The sequence below is a fragment of the Phodopus roborovskii genome, unplaced genomic scaffold (assembly GCF_943737965.1).
Source record: "Phodopus roborovskii unplaced genomic scaffold, PHOROB, whole genome shotgun sequence".
Lineage (NCBI taxonomy): Eukaryota > Metazoa > Chordata > Mammalia > Rodentia > Cricetidae > Phodopus > Phodopus roborovskii.
Genome location: NW_026126525.1, coordinates 25208647 through 25235369, shown reverse-complemented (window position 1 = coordinate 25235369; position 26723 = coordinate 25208647). Strand labels below are relative to the sequence as shown.

General features: G+C 43.4%; 1 protein-coding gene across 1 annotated transcript in view; it reads left to right on the top strand.

Annotated features, from left to right (window-relative positions):
* Thegl (theg spermatid protein like) overlaps nt 1-8006 on the top strand; it is a 37328-nt gene extending 29322 nt beyond the window's left edge. The window contains 4 exon segments of the mRNA XM_051198415.1: nt 717-811; nt 5851-5982; nt 7254-7429; nt 7762-8006. Coding sequence (XP_051054372.1) covers nt 717-811; nt 5851-5982; nt 7254-7429; nt 7762-7876 — 518 coding nt within the window. The 3' untranslated portion in view covers nt 7877-8006.
* Nucleotides 8007-26723: the final 18717 nt, after the last annotated feature.

The window sequence follows — 26723 nt, the reverse complement described above, 5'->3', positions numbered from 1 at the left end:
ATTTTTCAGACTGTAGGTCAGAACCCATCCAAAATGGAACATAAAATTCTAAGTTTTCTTTCTATTTTTAAGATTTGTTTATTTTATATTTAATATACACTAAGGTTTTGCCTGCATGTATGTATGAGGGTGTCAGATCCCCTGGAACAGTAGTTGCAGAGAGCTGTGAACTACCATGTGGGTGCTAGGAATTGAACCCATGTCCTTTGGAAGAACAGCCAGTGCTTTTAACTGCTGAGCCATCTCTCCAGCCCCCTTCCTTTTTCTAATTAAATAAAACTTTTTAAAAAATTAGGGAGGGAGAGGGAACTGGGATATGTAAAATAAATTATATAATAAAAATGTTTAATGTAATGTAAATTAAACGCAAAAAGGCCAATTTCTAGATTTGCCAAGATTACAAGGGCAAGGTAATAAAATAAAGCCCAAACTGGTTTAAAAAAAAATTTTTTTTAGATCAGATTGTATGGTGTAGAAGCAGTGTCTTGAGAATTTTGCTCCCTATGTACAAGTATATTTACATACACTGTGACACATTGTGGCTTAATGAGAAACAGCAATCTGTCTAAAGAACTCTGGTGCGTGTGAGAAAAGATGTTCCTGCTTTCAGAGCGTGTGCATAGCTGCAGTTGGTTTTAGCCATGAACTGTTTGTTCCTCCTTCTGAAGTAGTATTTTATTTCCATTTGCATGTCGCCCCCAGCAATGATAACTTAGCCCCAGAGGCTGTCCGTTTCTCCGATCCTTCTCCCCGGATTCTGCAGCTCTCCGTAGCCAAAGGCACAGATCCCAGCTATGTTCCTCCAAAAAGCGTAAGTGGCGCCGGCCTGTGTCATGCCACACTCTGTGTGCCAGTTACTTCCTGTGTGGCAAGTACATGGCCAGAAGCAGCTTGAGGGAGAAGGGTTAGCTTGGGCTCACAGTTTGAAGCATTCAGTCCATCGCGGAGGGGAGGTAGGACAATTGGTGACTCCATGGTGGCAGCAGAAGATAGGTGGGACTGTGGACAGAAGAGGAAGCCGAAAGCAGACTGGAAGTGTGGGCAGGTACACTTCAACGCCTAGTGTGACCCACTTCCTCCTCCCAAGCACCGCTTCACAGAGATTATTCAACCCTCTAAAATAGCAATGCCCATTGGATGAGACCAAGCGTTCACACATACGACACTAAGGAACACATTTCACTTTCAAACCACAACTCCTTTCCTCTTTTTCTTTGTGGGTTTTCCTCTCTTACAAAATCTGTCAGGAATAGATCATAAAAGTGGAAACATGTCTGATATAGAACAAGGGATTTATTACATATATTAGCCCTTGAATAATTTCAGAACCGGATGAAGTCTATAGCAGGCTGGTACACAGTGGAGAGGTCATAGGAATAAGTGGGAAGTTACTCAGAAGGTATCCTGGGTATGTGGAGTCTAGCGCCTATCCAGGTGGAGAGGCTGGTAAGGAAATTAGTATTTAAGGTTTAGAATGTTGTGCCCAGACTCTAACCCCCCCCCACCCCACCCCCCACCCCCCACGCCACCAAAGCATCAAAAGAACAGATCCGATGCAAAAGCAAAAAGTCTTTTTAATTTACTAGTTAACTCAGGTCCTCCGTCCATCCCACACAGCGGGTGGAGTAGGAGGGACCCCGAGCAGCAGAGGGGCAGGGCATATTCTGGGGGTGGAGCAAGGTGGGGGTCGGGGCCTACTAGTTGCACCTCCGGGCTGGGAAACCTCTCCTGAGTTGGTCAGCTGCAGCTGCAACTGCAGCTGCAGAAAAGTTGCTATGCCTGGAGGCTATCTGAGGGCTGTTGCTACCTACTGCATTCCATTATTATCAGCAAAGCTCACCCAGAGCAGCCAGCTAGCTTCTGATTGGTTCCTTACCACTTGGAAGGTATCTGGTGGTTTATTCCCAGTAATTAGGGCAAGGGGGGCGGGGGATAGGCTCCACACATCCTGCTGAGTCAAGGGCCTACATCTTGCAGCCTGCCACAGCAGAGGGCTGGGTGAGGGTCTGGGCCCTTCAAGAGTACTCACTTTATTGGAAACTCAGGGTTTAGGGTCTCCTGTTTTATTGGAATCTGCCCATATATCACCATCCCAATTCTCAAGGCACCAGTGTTTCCCAACCATTGCCCTAACTTTAACATTAGTGACTGGACAAATTTGAAGTCAGATTTTATTGTAACCTACCCACCCACAAAATTAGATTGTGCTTTTCAGATTCCAGCCCTGTGACAGTAGAAGATAACGGTTTCTCTTGATAGAAGTCATTTCTGACCCTTTATTTGGATTCTAAGCTGGAAATGTCACTGGGTTTTTATACTTCCTGCTCCATTTAACAACCAGAGAAGATTGTTTTGTTTTGTTTTGTTTTTCCTCAAGCCCTTCAGCATCCTTACCAGCAAAGAGCCCACTGTACAGATCATCTTTATTTCATTGACATGTTCTTGGCATTGACTGTTGTTTGTAACAAAGCCCTTCAAACAATTTAAAACTCTATAAGTTTATTCTATTTGATTCATTTGTAAGTGACTTTGTCACCTACATCAGCAAATAAAACCTGAAATATTAGATTGCTATCTTAAAATGTAATATATTAAGCTTACAAATAAGGTGCAAATAATTTTCAATTTTTTTAAAAAAATTTTATGTGCATGGGTTTTTTTTTTTTTTTTTTTTTTTTTGCTCCCCTGGGCCTGGAGTTACAGGCCATCCTGGAGTTACAGGTGCTGGAAACTGAACCCAAGCTCTGAGCTATCTCTCCATGTCCAAATGAAAAAAATGTTATAAATGTTCCAAGAATAAACACAAAAGCTGTATTCTAACTCAATTCCTTAGTTACACATGGAATAAACAAAATTCTCTTAAATACACTTAAGTATGCATATAGTTTTTATATTATTAGTTTAAAATTTACTATAACTTATGAAATTATCATTTTATTCCTTCTGCATGTATGTGTAGTGCTCTCAGAATAACTTCTGAGAGTAAACTAGATCTATTCCCCCACAAAATTCTTTCTTGTTAATTACCAAGACAATGACTTCTTTAATAAACCACAGAAATATTGTTATCAAAATCAGAAAGTGTAAGACTAACACTATCGCGGTAAATAAGGATCAGGATAAACAAATAGGCCGAATAGATGTTTATTCAGGGAGAAATAACTTACAACCTAGACAGATGAAAACCAGGAAATTCAACCCGATCCTCTCCTGTCCGAGTCACACCAGAAAGAGAGCGCCTTTCCTGGCCCCCTCCAACCTCCTTCCACAGGTCACTTCTGCCCATGGCTCCACCCCCAATGGGCGTGGTCAGTGCCACAGAACTATCTCACTACATAATACAATAGTACTTTATCTGCCCTATGGTCTGTGTTCAGATTACATTGTTGTTGCAGTATCCTCAACACAAATGATTAATTTGTGTGATCAATTAATGGTTAATTCTATTATCAGTTCCTTACAGTTAATTATAAATATACCTCAAGTTTAACAGTTGCTCTTGCCCTCAAAGGAAGCTAAGGTCCTCTGTTGGGTTGGGTACCTGACATCATTTTGGATGGATGAACTAAAGGAAGCCTTTAACTGGCTGTCATTCTGAGTCCCCTTTTTCAGGAACTTTGTCACAGTTTACAAAACTGAAAAATGTTTCATCTCACGACTCACCTAGCATCTATCCTCTGTTCTCTGTCCACTTAGCTACATTCCCTATTTCTACCCAGATGAACCAACCCACAGATAAACCAACCCAATTGGATTCAAACACTTGTTGGCTTTTAAGAGACCAAGAGTTGTACATGTGAATTCTGCAGATCTCACACAGCATTGCTCCACTTGCTGTCCTGATTTATAAGGTTTTATTTCTGAGAATAAAAATTCTGAGAATAAAAATTCTGAAAGTAACTGGGCAGTGGTGGGGTACACCTTTAATCCCAGCACTCAGGAGGCAGAGGCAGGATGGTCTCTGTGACTCTGAGGCCAACCTGTTCTTGTAAGATATCCTATATTTTCTTCTAGATGCTTTCTAATTTTTACATTTGTAATAGTATGGTCTACTTTGAAGTTTTGTTTTTTGGGTTTTTTTTTTTTTTTTTTTTTTTTTTTTTTTTGGCACATGCTGGGAAGAGATTGAGGTTTCTTTAGTTCCACACAGATATTCATATAATTTGATTATTCCTTTTCTCTGTTAAATTATCTTGGGTCTTTATGGACTCTGAAATCTGTTATAACTATTTACTTGTCTATTTTTACATAGGTACTATACTGTCTAGACTATTATGGTTTTACAATAAATGTTTATTCTAACCTGGAGAGAAATAAAGTAAGACCTCTAGTTTTGTTCACATTTTCACTTAGGTTTTGGCTGTGGTAGCCTTCTGCGTTTCCACACAGCTCAGACTCCATTGTGTTTTGTTGCTCTTTGTTGTGTTGCTTTATAGAATTGATTGATTGTTTTATTCCCCTTTTGATTGAAAGGCTTAATTAAAGGCAGTGGTTGGCTTATTCTTTCAGGTCGCCTAGAGCCCTGAAGCAGACAATGCTTTATTCATAAGAAGCACTTTAAACACTTAATTAGTTCTTTGTGGTGTTGAGACATGTACGGTCCTCAGTTTGAATCCCAGCTTTGCCATTTCCCAGTTATATAAATTTATACCATTGAGAACCTCCAGGGCTTGGTGCTGAGATAGGAATGGAAACGATAACCCGGCAAGGAATGAATTATCTAATGCACATGAAATGCTGTCACCGGTGACTCACCAATGTCATCTTCATTCAAACAGCACAAGGACAAATTTGGAAAACAATTTACTATTTCCTCTTCTGCCTGCAATTAAAGGCCTATTCTGTTGCCATTGATTGACACACATCCTCCCTTCAAAATCTTTTTTTTTTTTCAATTTAATTTTAGATTAATTCTATGTGAATTTTGCCTGCATGTCTACATATGCATCACTTGTATGACTGATGCCAGCAGCGGAGGTCAGCAAAGGACAACAGACATCCTAGAACAATTGGTTGTAAACTAGGTGTGGGTGCTGGGAATGGAACCCTGGGCCTTCATAAGAGCAGCAAGTGCTTTTGGCCATTGAGCCAGCCCATATCTAACTAGCTCCCTGGCAGAGGTGTGTGTTTCTGTTTTCTTCTGGCTTTGCTGCTTTTCTTACTTGTTCCAATTAGAAGAGAGCCACTTAGGTAAATGTTCTTACTGTGGTGATCTGTGATGCTGAGGCTCTTTTCCCCAAAGGGTTAAAAGTCTTCTCTTTTGGGTGTTCTCATATGATAAAGCATACCTTCTCTTGGCCGACTTCATATTTTGCTATTATTTTTTTTAATCACAGTTATTTAATGTGGTGTGTGTGTGTGTGTGTGTGTGTGTGTGTGTGTGTCTGTGTGTACCAGTGCACGGGCAACCATGCCATGGTATACTTATGCAGATGAGAGAGGACAGCCCGGTGGTGCTGGCCCTCTCCTTCTACCTTGATGTGGGTTCTGGGGACTGAACACATGTTGTCATGCTCACATGGTGATCACTTGACCTGCTGAGCCATCTCACTAGACCTTGGCTGACTCTCTTAGTCCATAAGTCAGCATTGTAGTCTATTTCTGAATTTTTATGTGGCATCAGTGGCTGTCTCTCCCACTCTGCCATAAAAACTGAACCTGTGGAAAGCTGGCTTGGTACCCATACAGTCCAGTTTGAGTGAGATAGAATTGATTCTGCTGAGGATTACTGTGGGATTCCCATCCTATTGGCTGAATTGTTGTGAAGCCTAGTGGCTCTGAGCTCAGATCCTAATTGTATAGTGCTGAGCAGGACCCACACTCATGTACTGTTTTCTTTTTCCCTCATAGATTGAAACTAAGATTTCCTTCTCTACCTTGAGTGCTGTTGCAAGCCCAAGGATTGTAGATCTTGCCCACCCAAGGATCAAGATAGAAGGTCTATGCTATGAGAGAGTAAAGAGTGAATTGCCCATCCGTCCCGTAAGCCATCCTTGCCTCATCCATGTCTTTCTGACTGCCTCAACAAGGCATACTCCAAAATCATCAGAAAAGATGATTTTGTAGTGGGAAGGGAGGCTTACAGATATGATAAGGGGAAAGGCAGAACATGGGCTGGTGTGAGTCTTTTTTCAAGACAGGGTTTCTCTGTATTGCCTTGGAGCCTATCCTGGAAATAGCCCTGTAGACCAGGCTGGCCTCAAACTCACAAAGCTGGTGTGAGTCTTTGCAATGAGCTCTCCACAGTGAGGACCGGCTGTTACACACCACTCTCCTTACTTTACCGATAAAGTAACAGTAAAGAGACAACACGGCAGACATGCCTTTCAAAGCAAAATAAGAAGACAATAGTCAGGTGTCATGTATTCATGTGGCACCTATTAGGTACTAGAGCCTGAATTAGCATCTGGCAGATAGTCTTTCCTGAGCAGTTCATGTTGTAATGGAAAAATCAGATGATGGACAGGCAGATGAGTTTACACTGTACATACATGCTATAAGGAAGATTAAATGGGCCAGGTACAATGGTACACACATGTGTTCTCTCAGTGTTTAGGAGTCTGAGGCAGGAGGAGCTCAGATTTGAGGCAGAGTTGAGTTGAATAGCATGAGCTAGGCACCGGGGCTTTAGGATTATCTCAAACAAGCAAAGGGACAAGCAGTAAGATTAACTAAGTACTGTAGTGAAGGCCTGTCAGAAAGGGCCATCTGTTCCTGCAGGTCGGGAAGCCCTCCTTAGGGTCTGATGAGTCTGATCTAGGTACAAATTGGGGGGGGGGGGTATCTCAGCCAAGACTGAGGAAAGACATCTTAAGTAGAGTAGTAAGTGCAGAGGTCCCGAGGCCAAAAGAGTCAGGACGAATGAGGCCTTGTGTGGCTGCCAAGAGTCACAGTGTCCCTGATGGCGGGGGAGAACAAGAGGTTAGAGAAATGGGGTGGCCTCTGCAGATACAGGAACCAGCCAATCCACTCTACCAAGAAGGGGTTAGTACCTGGGGGTGGTGTGCTCCTTAACTTTAGGAAGTGCTTGTCTGGCGGAGTGTTGTGATGATGACATGGGAATGGCAGAGGCAAGCCACTCAGAGCTGACCTGCAGTAGCCATCAGGGGAAGGCTGGATTGCTCAGGCTAGGAGGGAAGGCAAAGAGATCGGCAGGGAGTTCTGCAGACTATTACGTATTTTAGGAGAGGAACGGGAGGGAGGTAGGCATGGGAATCCTGGGATGGAGAGTTGTATCTCTGTTTTTGCTACAGGTAGCCCCTGCTGCCCTGCTTGCCAAACCTACTGCCCGAACCATAACTCTAGCAAAGTCCAAACCTGTTCATGTAGATTATCTCCCTGCCCGAGATGCCCGATGGCCTGTATCTTATGCTGCTGCCCACTCTCAGGTGTCTAGTAGAGTCCAGGAGCTGGCTAATCCACCCACAAGGTATGACAATTTAAGACTAAAGTGGGGCAGGAAGGGTTAGGGTCTGGAGAAAGGGAGAAGGTTGATCTAAAGTTAAAAATCAGCAACAAAAAGGGCAAATTTTGGGGGGCATGGAAAAGAGCAAAGCCTCTGGAATCTGACAGCGTGAGGACCCTAGATCATGCTTATAGTATCTTGAGTCTTCATTTCCTCACCTGTATAATGGAGACCATGAAATCCCTACTGGACTATAATACCCTAGTGCTTATCATGGGGGTGAGGTGTGCTTAGGAAATAGAAGTTCCTTTTTTTCTTCTCCTTAGTCTGAATGCTTTCTTTTCCTACTATTCCAGGGCTTCAGTGCATATTGTATACTACGACCCAGACGTCTTTAAAGTCAAACCTTCTGCTTTGAAAGCACAATGTTCTCCCAGGGTCAAGGAGCTGGCAGAACCCATTGTGCGCTAACTTCAGCAAGCTACCAGAGGCTGACATGGGTATCCAGAACATGCAGCTGATGACTCTGTTCCCTGCCTTGGTGTTTACATCTTACCAGTCTCCTCCCAAATGTGAGCCTTCCAGGGAATACCACCATGAGCATCAGATAGGCACTGTCTGTGATCCTATCTTTACCGAGTCTGGGGACTTCCAACCCTGTAATAAAGGGGAAATCAATACCTGTTTCAAAATCCCTCCCACTCACCCTGGCAGGCATCTTGGCTGCTCCCTCACAGTGCTGTGAGGAATGACTCACTTTCTAACAGTTGAGCACTCTGCTGCTCCCACCCCCATCCCCAGCCAACTGTCTCCAGACCTTCTCCACAAAGTCCTGGGAATTGAGGTCACCCTTCATGTTGCCGCGTCAATCTCCCTTCATCATCTGCAAAAAAAAAAACCATCACAGAAGAGCTTCTTTGGATGAGATGAAATGGCTTTCATAGTCTCTTTTAGGGAACTGCTTGCATACTTAAATTTACCTCTTCACCAGTCTCCACTGCCTGCGCAGCCACCCTCCATAAAGGACAGAAAAGAGATACCCACACGGTGAAGCAAGTATGCACTCATAATCCCATATAGGAAGGGAGCCCAAGAGCTCAGGAGCAGTGGGCAGCAGTGACATCCCACCTCAAAAAGATAAACACAGTTTTAAGAGGAAAAGGCTTGGTGATGTGGTCCATGTCTGTAATCCCAGAACTTCAGAAATTGGGAGACAGAAGCAATAGGATCTACCACATAAAAAGTTCCTGTCTTGGAGTGTGTGTGTGTGGGGGGGGGCCAAGATATTAGTTTTAATGGCAAGCATGAAAAATATTCTATCATATTGTATCTGCTTAGAGTTTTTTAATTTAGTCCTCTCCATGTACCACTATTTCAAAAATTTAATTTTTATGGGACATGCCTAGATTGGCATGAGTATGAGTTTACTTGAAGTCTTATTTTACAATTTAAGAGCTACATCTAGAAGGATTTTGGAAGGCAGTATTATATAATAGGTTTTTTGTTGTTGTTGTTGTTTGTTTGTTTGTTTTGTTTTCCTGTGAGCTTGGAGTTAGACAAATCTGGGTTTGCAGCTCTCCTGGACAATTTACTGGGCGTTTGAACTTGAACCAATTGCTTTATGCCCTATGCCTCTGTTTCCTTATATATAAAGAAGGCTCTCCCCACAATGTTGAAAAGATTAAATGAAAAAAAAAATACATGTAATAAAGTGTGAATATGAATTGAAATTTGTTTTTAAAATTCACTGTGTTTTCTGGGAGGGAGAAATGGCATACTTTATATCAATGAGAAAAACATGGCTTGATTTTTTTTCCCCATGAAGTGCATGTTTGTTGACTACTTTTGTAGGTACTGTGCAAGGAACTGGAGGTACAGTACAGTGAGCCAATCAGACGCTAGTTCTGTCCTCACAGCCTGTTCATCTCCATGACATCCCCTTAAAGAAGTGTAAAATGGCCACAGCAGTAGTAATATGAAGCAGTGTTGTGAAATTACAGAACAGAGAGCCCCAATCCCTTAGGAAAGGTGGGGAAGGTTTTCTTCAATGGAGAGACAGTTGAACTGGAACCCTGGAACCTGAATATTGAGTAGGAGAAACTTAACTTCAGAGTGGACAGTAAGGCATTCCAGAGAGCGGAAATATATGTTTCTGGGATGTATTTGAGCTTCGGGTTATCTTGGAGCGATTCTTCCTCCCTTTGCAGAGCATCTTCAGTTTCCTTTCCAGGAGTTACCTTCTACTCACCCAAGCTTTACACAGGCGGGTGGGCACATAGCTAAGGATTGGGACAGTGCTTGTCTAATGCACAAGACCCCAATTACAACCCCCAGTATCTACATTGTAAATAGATAAGTAAGGGGGCTGGAGAGATGGCTCAGTGGTTAGGAGCACTTGCTGTGCTCACAGAGTGTTGTGCCTAAAGAAGCCTGGGTGTGAGGTCTAGTAGAACTTCCTGAGCCTGGCTAAAGTTTGACAACCTGTCTTTGGCCTGTAACCTTTGCATGGGAGTGACTCAGCAAGGTCTGATATAAGACTGTAAGACCCTCAGAATAAGAAGTCTCCCAGTTTCAGTCGGTACCCCCAAGAACTCAATGTCCAGTCCAGTTGCTGCAACACGCAAGAGACTTTAATGAATAGGAATCGTTTGCGCAAATGGGCTCCCTCAGCATGCAGGCCAGAAAGAAGCCCCATTCCCCTGGCACAGGTGTTTTTAAAGGCAAAACTCACAAGCTTAGGGAAGGGGTGTGACCCTCTGTCCACTGAGTACGTGACCCTTGTGAGGGGAAGTTAGCAAATTCCAGGTCAGACTGTCCTTTATTTCAAATGGTGGTAGTGGTGGTGGGGTTCCTTAACTTTACTTTTTTGTCTTTCATTCCCCCCCTTTTTTTTTGTCAATAGTTCTAATCTTAGAATTAGGGAAATTAAGAGGCAGCCTCCTCTTGGCTTGAAAGACTTAAACTAGCAAAGAAATGAAATGAAGCCCAAATAATTGGAATGCTGGGTGGAATTTGCTAACCACCAGCCCTGAGATAGTAGGATACCAAGAATTCACACTGCCTCTCCTTTCCGTGAGTCAGCAGGTGATGAATAGGGTCCTTAAGAAACAAAGAGATAACTGTACCTCCGGTTTTCCCAGACAAGATTAATTAGCACACCCCAAGGTCCTAAGGTCTGTTGACCCTAACAGTGAGACCATCCGGCCTCAAAGGGTCACATATTCAATGGACAGAGGGTCACACCCCTTCCCTAAGCTTGTAGGTTTTGCCTTTAAAAACACCTGTGACCAGGGATTTCTGAATCTTCTTCGAATCCCCCATGACAGAGCCCCTTACCAGCAGGAAGTAGTTTGGAAAGAACAACGCCAAATTCCCAAATATTGTCTATAAATGTTTGTTTTCATTTAAATGGACTTTGTTATATAAAATAAATTTTTAAAAAAATTAAAAAAAAAAAAAACCCACCTGTGACCAGGGAAGGGGGCTTCTCTCTGGCCTGCGCACTGAGGGAGCCCGTTTGCACAAATGACTCCTGTTCATTAAAGCCTCTTACGTGTTGCAGCAACTGGACTGGGGGTACTGACCGAAACTGGGAGACTCCTCATTCTGAGGGTCTTACATGCTCGGGAGGTTCCTGTACTGTTATCTAAGTATTATAATCTGGACCACACTCATTTATTTTTTTTTAACATAAGTAACAATTTTTTCAACAGTAAGCAACAAGCAATAAAAATGAGCAGTTGTAAGAGGCTGTCCCTGGGTCCTATAACCTCGAGTGGCATGGGGGTGGGTCCAGAGGAGGAGGACATATTCGGGACCGGCTGCAAAGTGGGCCTTTTCACTGAGTCTCAAGGTTTCCTGTGCAGTGACATCTAATGTAAGCTGGATCTCCAACTTGGAAGTGATGTGGGACTTCCAAGTCTCCCACCAAGTAGGCCTCCCGGAGCTGCTTCCACGATCGCTGTCTCACCCACTCGAGCACCTTAAGCCTAGCAAACAGAGGCTGGGAGAACAACACATCAGCACTATGTACAGAGGCAATTTCCACCAGTGGAGCCCCCCCCCACACTGCTAGAGCCATTTATAGGTGTTCAGCCCAAACTTTTTTGTCTTTCAAGATGACCCCCTTCCTAGCTAACCGCTAGCTTGGTGGAATATTATTGGCCCTTTCTCTTCACATCACCTTACCCCATCCTAAGATTCCCACTCCCTACCCCAACCCTATATAAGTCCCTTCTTGATGCAATAAACTGAGTTCCTGCCCCTGACTAGGCTCCCTGTCACATCTGATTGTCCTTGCTGTGGGCAAGGGCTGGGGAACAGGCGGACAGCATGCTCACCTTTCCTCAGTCCTCTCCTCTGAGGGAGGAACTGTGGAGGGATGACCCGGCAACAGAGGACCCAGGTTCAGTTCTCAGCGCTCACATGGCAGCTCACAACTACCTGTAATTCCAGTTCTTGGCTATCTGAGGCCCTCTTCTGGCCTCCTCAGACAATGCATGCACATGGTACAGTTACATATATACTGGCAAAGCATTCATACATGTAAAAGTAAAATCTTCAAAGGAAAAAGCACTTGGGAGGTAGAGGCAGGAGGATCTCTCTGAGTTTGAAGTCAACCTGGTCTAAATATCAAGATCCAGTTTATCAGGGTTATACAAGAGACTCTTTTTAAAAAAAATTATGGTGACTTTTCTTCAGAGCAGCCTAGTGAAAGGATGGACCCTTGTTTAAGGCGCCCAGGCCTGATGGTCATTGTCTGAAACTCTGGGTCTTGAGAAGAATGATACCAGGGTGTGAGTGGCATCTGCTCTAGGTCTTCTGATGCTTTCCCACCTGTGACCTGGGACTCTTCTCAGTCCCCTGCCCTCAACTACTCCTTTTATTTAGGAACTGCCCATAACCTTCTAGTGAATCCTTTGCAGCAGCTGGGAGAGCACATCATAGGCTGAAAGAATGTTGGTGTGGCTCCAAAAGAGAAGTCTGCAAGACACCAAAGGAAGCTGGAGGAAGGGAGCCAGGCACTTGGGGCACTGGAGGTCAAGTTGTGCATTTTAGTCTCCATCCTAAAGACAATGGAAAGCTACTGAGTTAAGTACATTGAGTAGAAGAGGGTGTAGAATATCCCCGGTCCTTAGAAAGTGTGTCTGGACTTTGGACAGAGAGCAGAAAGCTTTCTTGCATTGCCTCTTAGTTTCAGCTCAACAAGTTTGTTATCACAGTAACCCCACTGTCCTTGGGTGAGATGTTCCAAGTCTTTTGTGGACATTTGAAACTGAAGAGACTGCCAAGCCATTTATACTTTTTCTACATGTGAATGGATATGAGGACATTTCATTTATTATCACTATTATTATCTTGGCTTTTTTTTTCTTTCATACAGGGTCTCTTTATGTAGCCTCAAACTCATAGAGATCTGCCTGCCTCTGCCTCTTGAGTGTTGGGATTAAAGATGTGCACCACCCAGGCCATAAGAAAGTTTAGTTTATGCCAGGCAGTGGCAGGTGGAAGTGCATGCCTGAGAGGCAGAGGCAGGCAGATCTCTGAGTTCAAGGCCAGCTTGGTCTACAGAGCAAGTTCTAGGACAGCCAGGGCTACATAAAGAAACTCTGTCTCAAAAAGCTAAAATTAAAAAAAAAGTAGTTTATGGAGTAGACATCATAAGTGATAACAATAGCTAATATTACTACAGAACATTATAACACGCTTATTAGTGTGATCCTTCCCTCTCAAAATATCTTCGTATGCAGTCACCCTTGTGATGATGTGAGATGGTCCAGGGCCTTCATGATGAGATGAAGCTGAGAGAATGACAGGCATGTGGTTCAGCACTAGGCTATTATTGGTCTTCTGATATGTCAGGCATCAACTACTGTAGATCACCCAGATGCATTTTATTCCCTATTTAGTTAGAAACATTTACCTTGTAACATAAAGGAAGCATGTTACATATTCTCTTTAGCACATTTAAATTACCCATGTCACTCTTCTTATACTTTGGGGGACATGACTGAGTAAAATAAGGATTACCTGAAGACAAATATTCTGATACCACAAGGACAATCTGGTAACCCAAGAGATGGGTATTAAGTGACTAACATACGTGTAGCAAAAATGATGCTGATACACTGTATATATACAAAAGTAAATCATGTCCCAGGTAGGAGGAGCTGGGGGTTATGGGGATAGGGGGTTATGAGAGGCTATTTCAATACTCAGAATAGCAAACAGTAAGAAACCTACAAGCTGTACCACTGGGGTTCTCTATTTAATAACTTTACAAAATGAAATCACAGATTATTGAGCAAGAATAAACTAATGGAAGGGAAGCCTGCAGACTAGCCTTGGCTCACAAAATGGAGAAAGAGGAGTGGTTTTGCCAGCTGTTGTCTGCTGTCCACAGGCTTGTGGGCCAAGGTTTTGCTTTGGTAGAAGGAGCAGGTAACACTTCATTCAGCTCCCTTCCGGTTTTTATTTTTATATCCATCCAGGGTTGGCCAATAAGAGCCTGCATGTTTGGAGTAGAGTACTGTGTTTGTTTTTTTTTTTTTTTTTTTTTTTGTTTTTTTTTTTTGTTTGTTTTTTTTTTTTTTGTTTTTTTGTTTTTTTTTAAATAGGGTCTTACTCTATAGCTCTGGCTGTCCTGGAACTCACTCTGTAGACCAGGCTGAACTCACAGAGATCTACCTGCCTCTGCCTCCCTAGTGCTCTGATTAAAGTCATTCTCCACCATGTCCAACAGGCTATGAGCTCTAAAGGACCTGTCTGAGGAGGTCCTGGCCCATGGTAGCTTTGGCAACAGCTATGCTGAAGGCCATGAATGCCTGGAGATGTTCTTTCTTTCAGACTAGGTGTGAATTTTTCTTTTCTATCTGGGAAATGTTCCCAGATTAAAGAATGTTCCCACCCACTGTAGCATGCATCTGCCTGCCTGTCTGGTTCCTATAGCGGAGGTGTGTCCTGCTAAGACTTCCCGGATGATGGGCATCCTGGGAGGGATTGCAAGATTAGGGTAGGCATCTAGCCAGGGATAGGGAGTAGAGATCGGAAAGCAGAAGCTTTAAGAGTGAGTGGGTTGTGAGCCACACCCAGATGCCAGGAATATAGTGGTCATGGCTAGGCAGCTTCATGGAATGAACTGTAATGTCTAAGCTTGCATACATTCCTTGGGACTTGAAGAGTTTGAAAGTGCCACCCTCTTGACTTTAGCATATTTAAACATGGCCAATGCCAGGGAGCCATTATAAATTCAGGCTTCTTTGGGATGATTAGCACATGGTTGGCTATTTATAGAGGAAAAAACAATGTATCATGTAAGTTCAAATGTTACATGGAAGCAGTATAGATCTATGATGAAAACTGCATTATGGGCACTGTGTCCAACCTCTCCGGGCCTCCATTTTTATCACCAATAAAATGGATGCAAAAAGGGGCTGGAGAGATGGCTTTGTGGTTTAAAACACTAGCTGTTCTTCCAGAGGACCCAAGTTCAATTCCCAGCAACTACATAGTGGCTCACAACCATCTATGAGATCTAGTGCCCTCTCCTAGCCTGCAGGTGTACATGCAGGCAGAACACTGCATACATAATAAATAAAACTTTTTAAAAAATGAAAGCAAAAATACTATTATTAAATTCTGGCTCCCAAAGGCCATCATGTAGCTTTGGAACAAAGCAAAGTAGAGCTAATAAGTTGCCAAGGGGCAGTGCATCAAGGCAGCATTAAAGAATGCAAAGATTTCCCCTCTTGGAATAGTTTAGACCAAGGATGAGCCCAAATTCGAATTCGCTACTTCTTTCACTATGCCTTTTGTCTGTTGTGTTGTCTGTTTCCTGTTGTTGTCTGTCATCTGTTCGTTGTGTGTGTCTGGTGTCAGTGTTGCTGTGAATTGATTTCATGACCACGCCAGCTCTTATAAAGGGAAACATTTACTTGGGGCTGGCTTATAGGCTCAACGGTTCAGTAGTCCATTACTGTCCTTGTGGGAAGCATGGTGGCATGCAGGGGGACATGGTCCCGAAAAAGTAGCTAAGAGTTCTATATCCGAATAGGCAAAACGCAGGAAGAGAGGGCGACACTGGGCCTGGCTTGAGCGTTTGAAACCTCAAAGCCTGTGACACATTTCCTCTAACAAGGCCACTCTCACTCCGAGGCCACTCCTTATGAGTTTACGGGGGATTTTCATTCAAACCACAACAGATACTTGCTGCTTGGTTTTTAGTATTTATTTATTTTTTATTTATTTATTCATTTATTTTGGAGACTGGGTCTCTGGGTAGCTCTGGAAATCACCATGTAGACCAGGCTGATCTTGAACTTGGAGATCCCTCTCCCTCTGCCTCCTGAATATTGGGATTAAGGGCAAGTGCCACTACTCTCAAAAAGGGATAGTTTTTCTGCAGAACTCTTACCACAGTTTTACAAGGAAAGACTGACCCCACCTAACCCACTATAACACAGGCTAGTAAACAGGCTGAGTAGCAGTAGGAAAACAGATAGGTTGTTTTGTTTTAAGATTTATTATGTACATTGTGTTCTGCCTGCATGTATGCCTTCAGACCAGAAGAGGGCACCAGATCGCATAGATGGTTGTGAGCCACCATATGCTTGCTGGGAATTGAACTCAGGAACTCTGGAAGAGAAGCCAGTGTTCTTAACCACTGAGCTATCTCTCCAGCCTCTAGAGTAGTTTTTTAATGTAATATTTTTATTGATTATTTTGGAATTTCACATATTGCAACCTGATCATACTTCCTAGTCCTCCCACATCTACTCCCCACAACTCTTGTGATACCCCCCCCCCCAAAAAAAAAGACCAAACCCCACAGCAATTTGTGTTGCTCATATACTCACTGGAGCATGATCAAACTCCCAGTGGCCCTTTATAGAAAACTGAGTCTTTCCCCACCTGCATCCCTGCCAGCATCCTTAGCACATTTTTATTTTTTATTTATTTATTTGGCTTTTCAAGAGACAAGATTCTCTGTGTAGCTTTGGAGCCTGTCCTGGTACTCACTCTGTAGACCAGGCTGTAGAACAGGTTGGCTTCCAACTCACAGAGATCTACCTGTCTCTGCCTCCCGAGTGCTGGGATTAAAGGTGTGCGCCACCAATGCCCGGCCCTTATCACATTTTTTAAGAGTTCCAGATTGAGTAGTTTAAAGTGGTCTCAAAGCACAGATACTGCAAGGCAGGGACTGCCAATTGGAAAGCTGGCGAGGCTAATGAGAGCTTTTTAGGACAGCAACAATAAAGGTTATTGACACTTTCATCTTTGTGGGCAGACTTCCCCAAGTCATATTCCGGAAGGCAGGAGTGAAAACTGTGCTCACAGAGACAGTAAACAATGTGGGTGTAAGTGCTTTGAGCTCAGTTCTTTCCATTTACCTTCAGCATAGCAGTAAAGATGAAGTGAGACAAAGAAAGAGATGCTCTGGCCCAGTGTGTGTACATGGAAAATTCTCAGATTGTCTCCATTCATATTGTTATCGTCTTATCCTAGTTCCATCCCTCTTACCAGCTTGCTAATGGGTAAAACTCTACCTCCAGAATTATTTTCCCATGACCTAAGGATTTAGGTCTTTCAAGAATGCAAACACATTCAGAAAAAGACATCTCATGACATGTTAAAAGCATTTACACCTCAACTGTTTATAAAATCCCAAATGGAGAGACTAGAAGCTTGAAATAGGAGCCTTCCTAAGCCATTAGGAGAGAATGCATCAGCGGTCCTCAAGCCATCCTGGAGGAGTCTTTCCCATGCCCACTTCCAAGCAAGACAGACAGTAGCACCAGACCCAGAGCCTCTGACTTGTTGTTTTAAGATTAATTTCTATTGGGGATGGTGAGATGGCTAATCAGTTAAGAACACTTGCTGCTTTTGCAGAGGACCCAGATTCAATTCCCAGCACCTATATGGCAGCTTACAACTCAAGTTCCAGAGGATCCAGCATCCTCTTCAGGCTTTCACAGGCACTGTACACATATGGTGATCAGACACACGTGCAGATAAAATACCCACATGCATAAAATACAAACTGTAAAAAAAAATTGTTTAAGATTTGTTTTTAATGGTGTGGTATATTATGTATGTATACCGAAGTGTGGTAGTTTGAATAAGAATGGCCCCCATAGGTTCAACAGGGAGTGGCACTATTTGAGAAGGATTAGGAGGCGTGGCCTCATTGGAGGAAGTGTGTCACTAGGGGTGGGCTTTGGGGTTTGAAAAGCCCATGCCAGGTCCTGTCAAGCGCTATCGCCTTGCCTGCAAGAACGACGCTCAACAACGACGCTCAACAACAGGATTCTTCTGCAGCTATGTTTATTGCGCAGCTCATTACAGCAAGTTGAGGGAAGACCCCCCAGGAGGAAAATGGGCTCTGCTTATATATGCTCATAGGAGTCGTGTCCGTTACTGACAGTTGCAGCCCGTTACTGACAGTTGCAGCCCGCAACTCTCGTAACGGTCACCCCATGACGTGGATTGCGCATCTGCGCCTTGCTGGCTTATGGACAGGAAACCTGCGCCATCTTCAGGAATGGCACCGGTGGCTCTCTACAAGGTCCAGTCTCTTTCTGCTTGTGGGTCAGGATGAAGAACTCTAAGCTATTTCTTCAGCACCATGCTGCCTGTTTGGCACATGCCACCACCATGATGGTTATGGTAAAACTCTGAAACTGTAAGCCAACTCACAGTTAAATGCTTTCCTTTATAAGAGTTGCTATGGTCATGGTGTCTCTTCACAGCAAGCTAGGACTCAAGTATGCAGTTATTCACAGAGACTAGAAGTGGGCATCAGAATTCCTGGAGCTGGGATTATAGAGGATTGTGAACCACCTGGTATGCATGTTGGGAATAGAATCCCTGTTCTCTGCAAGATTAGCAAGTGTTCTTAGCCACACAGTGACATTTCTCTATCCCTGAGGCTCTGACTCCTAGCCTGGTGTGTCAGGCTTTCTGGTTCACTCAAATGTGTCAAGTCCTTGATAATAGGGTGGCCTCTGTCACATAAGGGAGCTAGATATGACAGTGGCAGAAGAGATGCTCTGTTATCTCTACAGGATAGATCAGGGTTGGTCTTTGTCTTAGTTATTGCTGTAAAGAGACACATGACCATGGCAATTCTTATAAAGGAAAACATTTAATGTGGTGTGGCTCACTTATAGTTCAAAGGTTCAGTCCATTATCATTATGGTAAGAAGCATGGCAGTGTGCAGGCAGACATGGTGCTGGCTACATCTTGATCAGAAGGCTACAGAAAGTCAACTGGGACATTGGAAGTGACTTTAGCATAAGAGAATCCAAAGCCCATCCCTGATGGGAGATTTCATTCTGTAAATATGTTTCTCTTATTGGCTGCACCTTGGAGCCAGCAGGACACCTCTCAAATAATACTGAAGCTGGATACACCCTTGTTACCTTCCAGCATGTACCTCTTGGCCAACTGAGTCAAAATGTCAAGGTGGACCCTGGGGATACTTGTTTTCAGAAATTGCCTAGGTGATCTTAACACTTGGCCTGCTGAGAAGCTATGCTGTGGATCAGCTTTGCCCAAACTCCTGAGAGGAACTGCTAACACAGATCCAGTCAGGGCTTTCTGCTCCAAGAGGTGCTGGTCACATGGGTCTAAGCAGAGGCTCAAGAGTAAGCATGTCAAAGGCAATTCCCAGGGATGCAGATGTGGTGTCACAGGCCAGGGAGACATCTACCACAGCCCTGTGGCTAGCTGGCTCCTAGTTCTCGAGGCTGTGGCTTCTGAAGTTGAGGTGCTGGCTAGCTGTTTTCTTTTGCGTTTTGGCTTGAAAATCTGTGTGCTCATGTGGTCTGCCTTGTGAGCCCACCTGAGTCTTTATTTCCTTTTCTTTTGGGATACTAGTCAGTTTGGACACATTAATGACCTCACTTGAACTTAATTACCTCTTTGATACACATTGCCATTTTTTTTCCCTCATCTTGGCTATATGATATAAAAAACATAGGCAATAAAACCAAAGAATAATCAGGAAGACTACATTAAATTTAAAACTTATGCATAGCAAAGGAGGCAATCAGCAAGGTTAAAAAAGAAACCATTGTGAATGGGAGACAATGTCCTTAAGGATTGGTTCTAGGCTCCCATCCTCCCACTGCACCCGCATCTCTTGGATATCAAATCTCATAGATGTTGAGGTTCCTTAAATAAAATGGTGTGGTGTTTGCATGTAGCCTGTGAAACTCCCGAAGACTTTAACCATTACTAAATTACATACCATACAACACACAATGTGAATGCTGTAGGAATGGTTTTATAGTGTGCATGTTATTTTGGGAATCATACAACCTGTACCATCTTCAGAAAAGACATTTTTTCCTCAAATATTTTCAGTCTGTGGTCGGTTGAACACATGGCTAGGGGGTCCAGGACACTAAGGACTGACTATTTTAGCAAACCACATAAGTGGTAAGGTGATGATGACCTCTGAGCTATGCAAGGAACTCCTGTAACTCCCTTGTAAAAACAAAATGGCCAGTCTCACAGCCTTGGTGTCTAGGAAGTGGCTGCTGCAGGAGTCCAATGAAGAAAATTGTTCACAATCCTAGTAGGCTCTGCGAGTCACGGTGCAGACTTTCAGCATCCTGTCTGTGCTGTGACCCTGCAGAGCCCAAAGGCTGTCAGTCCTACAAGGGAAGTGGCTGGCAGGGCCTCAACACTGCCAACCATCTATGCAAAAGGAAATCCCTCCAAACAAGGATATAGGAACCCAGGAATCAGGCCGACTCTTGAACAGTTCAGAGGGAAACCTCTTTTAACTAATGGTTGTTGCCCAACTCCTTAGACTCTTTCCATAAAGGGTGAGGGAGAGAAAACTTTGAGCTTACATTCCAAAGAAGATTTTTTAAAAATTGTAGGATAAAGTCAGTTGTAACTTAAAGGTACAAAACATTCTGGAAGCGTTTTTTGTTTTGTTTTTTAATCTCTCAGTGTCTTTAATGTATGTGCAGTTCAGGGGGCTGCTGGCTGGGGTCTTCCATCTGCTGTAGAGACACATTCTAAGCAAATATGACTTGCTCATTTAAAGTAGAGTGGTACAAAAACATCGTCTTGCAGTGCAAGGACCCATTCATGCTGGCTCCCGAGAGGCCCCTTCAGCTTGCAAACTGTGACATTGTACAGGCTCTTGGTCAGGACTCTGATAATTGAAAAGGCCTGAAATTGTCTTAGGTTAGTGTTCACTACATTGTCATTCTACGACTATTACTCAGTTGGAAAAACTATAAATCCTATAAAAAGTAACACTCAAGTGATGATGTTCTGAAAACTTTTGATGAACAATGGAACTGTGGACTCAAAACAATTCCAGAGTAAAAGTTGGATGTAATAAAATTCTCTGCACAGGCAAGCTAATACCATGTCCCGACTCAGGAGACAGCCCTGTGAGAAAGCTCTAAACATGCTCTAAACAACAAAAGCAACACTAAACCAAAGTCATGTTCCCTTTACATTCAAGAAATAGTTCCCGTAGTCTCTATTTCCTATGGGAAAAATCAGAACTTAATCACGAGAGATTACCAAAACCTGTTGATTTAATAGAATAGGACTCTTTGAGGAGGTGGACCAAATCCAGACATTTAGTTCACAAGTGGAAAAAAAAAAAAAAAAAAAAAAAAAAGATCAAGCTGTGTTCCAGTGTTGGTTGCTTTTGTTGAAGAGTTAGATAATTCATACTGTGGGGATTCCTTACACATCATGGGAGAGCACATGCACGGAACCTGGAAATAGGGCTATGATGTAATGCTGACTGGGAGCCATCAAAGGCTGGAGATGCATACCCTTGGCTGATGATGAAGACTGGAACAGGATTCCAAGTGATGTGGTGAAAGACTCAGGTGCAGAGTTGGCCCCCAGGACGTGGTTTAGTGAAACCAACGCACACTATAAATGGCACTTGACTGACATCATTGGATTCCCGTGATCTCTGGAGTGGTGTGATGAGTGAAAACAAACTGGATGTTTCCAGGGCTGGTGGATGTTTCCAGGGCTGGAGGGATGGGGAGTGAGGAGGAGTAGGGGGAGCACAAAGGACTTCTAGGACAATGATCACTCTCCATGATTCTGTTGGACACTAGCCATTGCATATTTATGCAAGCTCAATGTGGAGCACCAGAGTGAACCTAGTAGTGAGTATGAATGTTGATTAAGAATAAACTATCCAGGTGGATCTCTGTAAGTTCAAGGCCAGCTTGGTCTACAGAGCGAGTTCCAGGTCAGGCTCCAAAGCCACACAGAGAAACCCTGTCTCAAAAAACAAACAAAATCCATTTTGGCTCATCAATTATCAACTGTATTCCACTAATGCAAGATACTGTAAGTTTTGTTCATTTCCTACCTGTAAACTTAAAACTCCAAAAATTCAATCTAGGTTTTTGTTTGTTTGTTTGTTTGTTTTTAAGTAAATGGGTGGCAGAGAGCATCAGCTGCATTACCACATTCCTGGGGAAATCCTGAATCATCCAGTCAGGCTGAAACATGCTTATTTGCAAGGCACGGAAATTAAGAACTAAATGAGAGAAAGACCTTGTATCCATTGCCCAAAAAAGTGTTCTCTCTTAAATGACTCCCCTGAGCATCCCCTCCACATACTCAGATGAATCAATTTTATCTTTTAGGAAAAGTTTCAAATCTCGATGAGCTTGTTTGTTAAGTAACACCATGTTAATAATTCTAACCTTAGGATTCATCCCACCAACAAAAATACATTAAGGTTTTCAACAAGCTGCTTTAAGTAGTGGTGATTCTAAGGTGACTTATGCTTTTTAAAAGCAACATCAAGATTAGCATCGAGAAATATGCATCTTTTTGATCCAAAGCTACACATTGCTTTGCTGGAAAACATAGCTTTTGCTTAGGCAGAGAAATGAATACAACTTTGAGTTTTTCTCTGTCGTGGTAGTGTGGACAAGCTAGGAGACTTCAGACTGGCTGGCTCTGCACAATCAGATATCAACCTCCTCCAGCACTGAGGCCACCTGCTTCCTTCTCTCCCATGACACTAGCCAACTTTTGGGTAGCAAAACCTGAGCACAAACTTAGATGTATGAAAAACAGGACTTCGTAATTCTCATTGCTTTCTGATGTTAAGCCTTTTCCCACCCAGATAGTGGGAAAACAGTTTCGTATTTTGGGGGGGATTCCCAAAGATTCCTCAATGCCACGATATGAGGAGAATGGGGACAATCGCATGGGATCAGGAAGATCTTTGGGTCCTCCTGGTCCACTCTGGTTACTGCTGAGACATGCTCTCCCCTCCCAGTGTTCTTGTCATGTCCTCTAGCTTCCTAGAGTTCTCTGCCCTGCCTGAGTTTTCGGATGATGTGTGCCAGGCTGCTGCCAATGCTACTGGCTTACACACAGCTGTTTCTCTAGGGTTTTCTTTCCTTTCTGGTGACTGTGTAACCAGACACTATCATTTCTGCTCTGAGAACTCACCCCCCCCACACACACACACTTTATTCTCCCCTATGGACGTCTCTTCCTGAGCCAGAGACAACACAAATTCTCTTCCTTTAGTCTCCTTCACAATACCTTCATCCTAGAATACTCCAAACAGCTTTAGGAAACCGACAAAATCACTTCCAAACTATACCCATTTTCTCTCATGCTATGTTCTTTCCCTGAGGCAATGAGACCAGAGCCCGGTGGAAACAGAAGAAATGGAGAAGAGTCCTCAGGGACAAAAGGAAGAAACTTCTATATTGCTTGGTCATATATTTTATAGTTGGCTCCTCTATATTTTGTAGGGTTTTTTTTTTTTTAATGTTAACTTTGTAGGTTCTGTAACTACAACTTCAGCCAAAACAGATAAAAACATATAGTAAAGCCTGTAACCTTTATGCATATCTAATATCTGTGTCTATAATGGACATGTACAGTCCCCTTTTGTGACTATTCCCTAAACAACTATTTATAGAGCATTTCCACTGTAATGAGTGTTGTAATCTAGAGGAGGTTTCAAAATAAGGGAGGATGTGTATAGGTTATATGCAAATATCTCAAGCATCTATTAGCTTGGGATTTCCTCATGGGATTATGAAGCCCCATGGAAATTGAGGGGCAACTGCAATGATCTTGTCTTTGTCCCCTGGTATATTTTAAGCTGTCTCACAGCAGGGTTTTTGTTTTATTGTTTTTTTTTTGTTTTGTTTTGTTTTGGGTTTTTGTTTTCCTCAGCAGGGTAGAGTCTGAGGTATGCTGAGAGTCTCTGTGTGGCCCTCCCTGAAGCCCTGGTCAGTCCTGGGATTATCATGTGGGTCCTAAGAGCCACACACCTGCTGCTAAGTCACAAGACTTTCCATTCCAGTCTTTCCCCTCTCCTCTGAAGACTCTGAATACCTCCGAACAAAAAAAAGTCCACCAGACTGCATGGAATTTTAAAATTGTTTTTTACAAAACAGAAAGACTCCAGTCCAAGTTACTAAAAAGGATGGCAGATATTAACAATCACAGTGCTGCGAGGAGGAATTCCAGAATTCACATAGCAGGCACAAAAGGCTCATTTTAAAGCCTGAGTGAGTGCTTTGCTGAAGTCCTTTTATAAACTTGGGGGTTACTACACAAGTGAAAACCCCTGAAAGGATGATACAGAGAACAGACAAGTTTTAATGGAGGGAGTGGGAAGAAGGGAAGAAAAGGCCATAGATTCTCAGGGTGGGAATGGAATATGATTCTCAGACACTAATCCTAAATTCAACTTCGCCCAGGCTTAGCCTTGCTTCTGCAGAAAAGCAATGCTCTTGAAGCCACTGCATTCCTTTTGAGAGTTGTCCCAGGAGAGCATTCGTCATTCCCAGCTGGGCATGGAGCCCAAGGCTGCATATTTATCCTGGCACGCAGTTCCCTGGGGTTTCTGCTCACTCTGTGGGATAGAATCCCAGGGTCTAGGCTGTGGCCCATGGCTGGAAGGAAAGGCAATCTGCTCTTTGCCCAGTATCTCCACCACTGCCCACACAGGGCTGCTGGTGTCCTCCAGCCCTTCAGCAGTAAAGCCTTCATTACTGCTTTCCTTCTAAACCTCCAAGGAAAGCATGACATACATAAAGTCTTAACTTCACCTAGACGAACTTTGCCTGCTGGCAATGGGAAACAGAACAGTTGTGTCATGGTCGTGACCCTTAAACGTCCTATTTAAGAGGCTCTGGAGTGTGTGGTGAGAACTGCCCGGGAAACTCTGCAGGGACATCTCAGAATAAGTGAGGTGGTGCTTTTCTGTCTTACATTTCATCCAGAAAGGCTGAGGTCCTGACTCAGCCTTGGTCTCTAATCTCTGTCCCATTCTGAAGGTACATGCACACCATCCCCTCACATAGGAGGCTAGGGTTTCAACACATTGGGATCAGGAGGACACAAATATCCCATGGGGGTGATGAAATGCCCTGGAAGTAGACAGCAGTGATTGACATTCATGAACAGTAGAAGAGAAGCCACTAAAGTATGATCTTGAGAGGTGAGCTTTATACGAGTTACATCTCGGTTAAAATTGTAAATTACTATTGCATGTGCAACACATACTTGTGCCTGCTTAGTAGCTTGCTGAATACACTTCTGAATCTAGCTTCTAGAATCAAGAGCTATAGTCCTTAACTTCCTTTACATGTTAAAAATCACAAGTTAGCTTAAAAATATTGTGATGCTCAGACCACATCTCAGACCAGTGAAACTAGACTCTCTACAGCAGGGTCCAGACCAAAAGTGGCTTTGAAAGCATCCTATGTGAGTGTGTTTTGCAGCCAAGTTGACAGTAGATGTGTGATTAGAATAAAAAAGGCCCCCATAGGTCCATAGGCAGTGGCCCTATTAGGAGGTGTGGCCTTGGAGTAGGTGTGGCCTTTTTGGAGGGAGTATGATTCATTCTCTCCTTGCTGCCTGCAGCAGGAAGATGTGATCTAGAACTCTGAGCTACCTCTCCAGCACTATGTCTGCCTGCACTCCACCATGCTTTCTGCCTTGATGATTAGGACTAAACCTCTGAACTGTAAGCCACCCCCAAGTAAATGTTTTCCTTTAGAAGAGCTGCCATGGTTATGGTGCACCTTCACAGCAACAGAAACCCTGACTAAGACAGTCACAGACCTGGAGCATCACAGCCTGCAGAGAAGTGTTTCTCTTTTTTGTTTGTTTTAGGGTTATTATGGATCAGGGTCATTATATATCCAGAGCTGGTCTTAACTTTCCTACATAGCCTAGGCTGCACTCAAATGTGTGAGCCTCCTGACCAATTGTAAGTTGCAATTACAGGTGTGTGCTATTGCACCTGGTGAGGTGACCGATCTTGCTTCCTGTCCACTCACAGCTGAAAGTCAGAACGGTCCCTTCACCCTTGCTAATTCTTTTTGTTTTGTTTTGTTTGTTTTAACTTTTGTGGGGACTTAGTGTTATAACTCAGGCGAACCTGCCCCTGCCCCTTGGGGACCTAGCAAAATGTGCCACCTTTGAGCATGGCAAGCAGTACCCTGGCTCTATATGTAGATTCGAAGGTTCCTTTAATAGGCAAACTCTGCCCACTTCTGCTCTCTCTTTCTGCTGTTTTTTAGGAGGCAGATCAATGTCTCCCTATCTCTCTGTCTCTATCTTTCTCTCTTTTCTCTTTCCTTCCCTTATCCCCTATCTTCCTCCAATAAACTTTCCGCTTTAGTTTTGTCAGCAGATCTCTGTCTCTCACCTGCCATTTGTTCCTCACCCACCATGAAATCTGACAAAGGCCACCCCTCTCTAACTTGGGATGTTCACTATTTTGGAGGAGTTGAATTTTAGGCTTTTCCTTTCCTCTTTGGATTTGGTTACTGTGATTCAACTGCGAGCTGACATGCATTTGTTCCACGTTAGAGGAAAAGTTGGAGTCCATCCAAGTGTGCTGGCACCTCTGCTTGGAAAACCCTAGGTTTTATAGTTAGTGAAATTCTAGGCAGAAACTCAAGATCTAAAGAGCCAGGAACATGCAAGTGTAAACACATGCCTGTGCACCCTCTTTAATGATCTGACTCAAACGCCTTGGTTTGTTTTATAAGACCTAACCTTGGCCTCTGTGGCCTTGGCCTCCAGCGTGCTCTGTCCTCCCTTGCTAACTGTTCACTAAGCCCCTTGGCTGCCATGTTCATCCATAGTTTGGCAAATGTGTCTGGGATGGTATTCCAAACCACAGGGGCCTTAATCAAATCCACCCATTAAAGACCAAGAAACTTTCCTTATTCATTCTTCCCCAGAAGCTGGAGCCAATGGGTTGGAAAGATTTGACTAAGTAAAGATAAGAATGGTAAGGACTAGCATGGGGAACAGAACAGG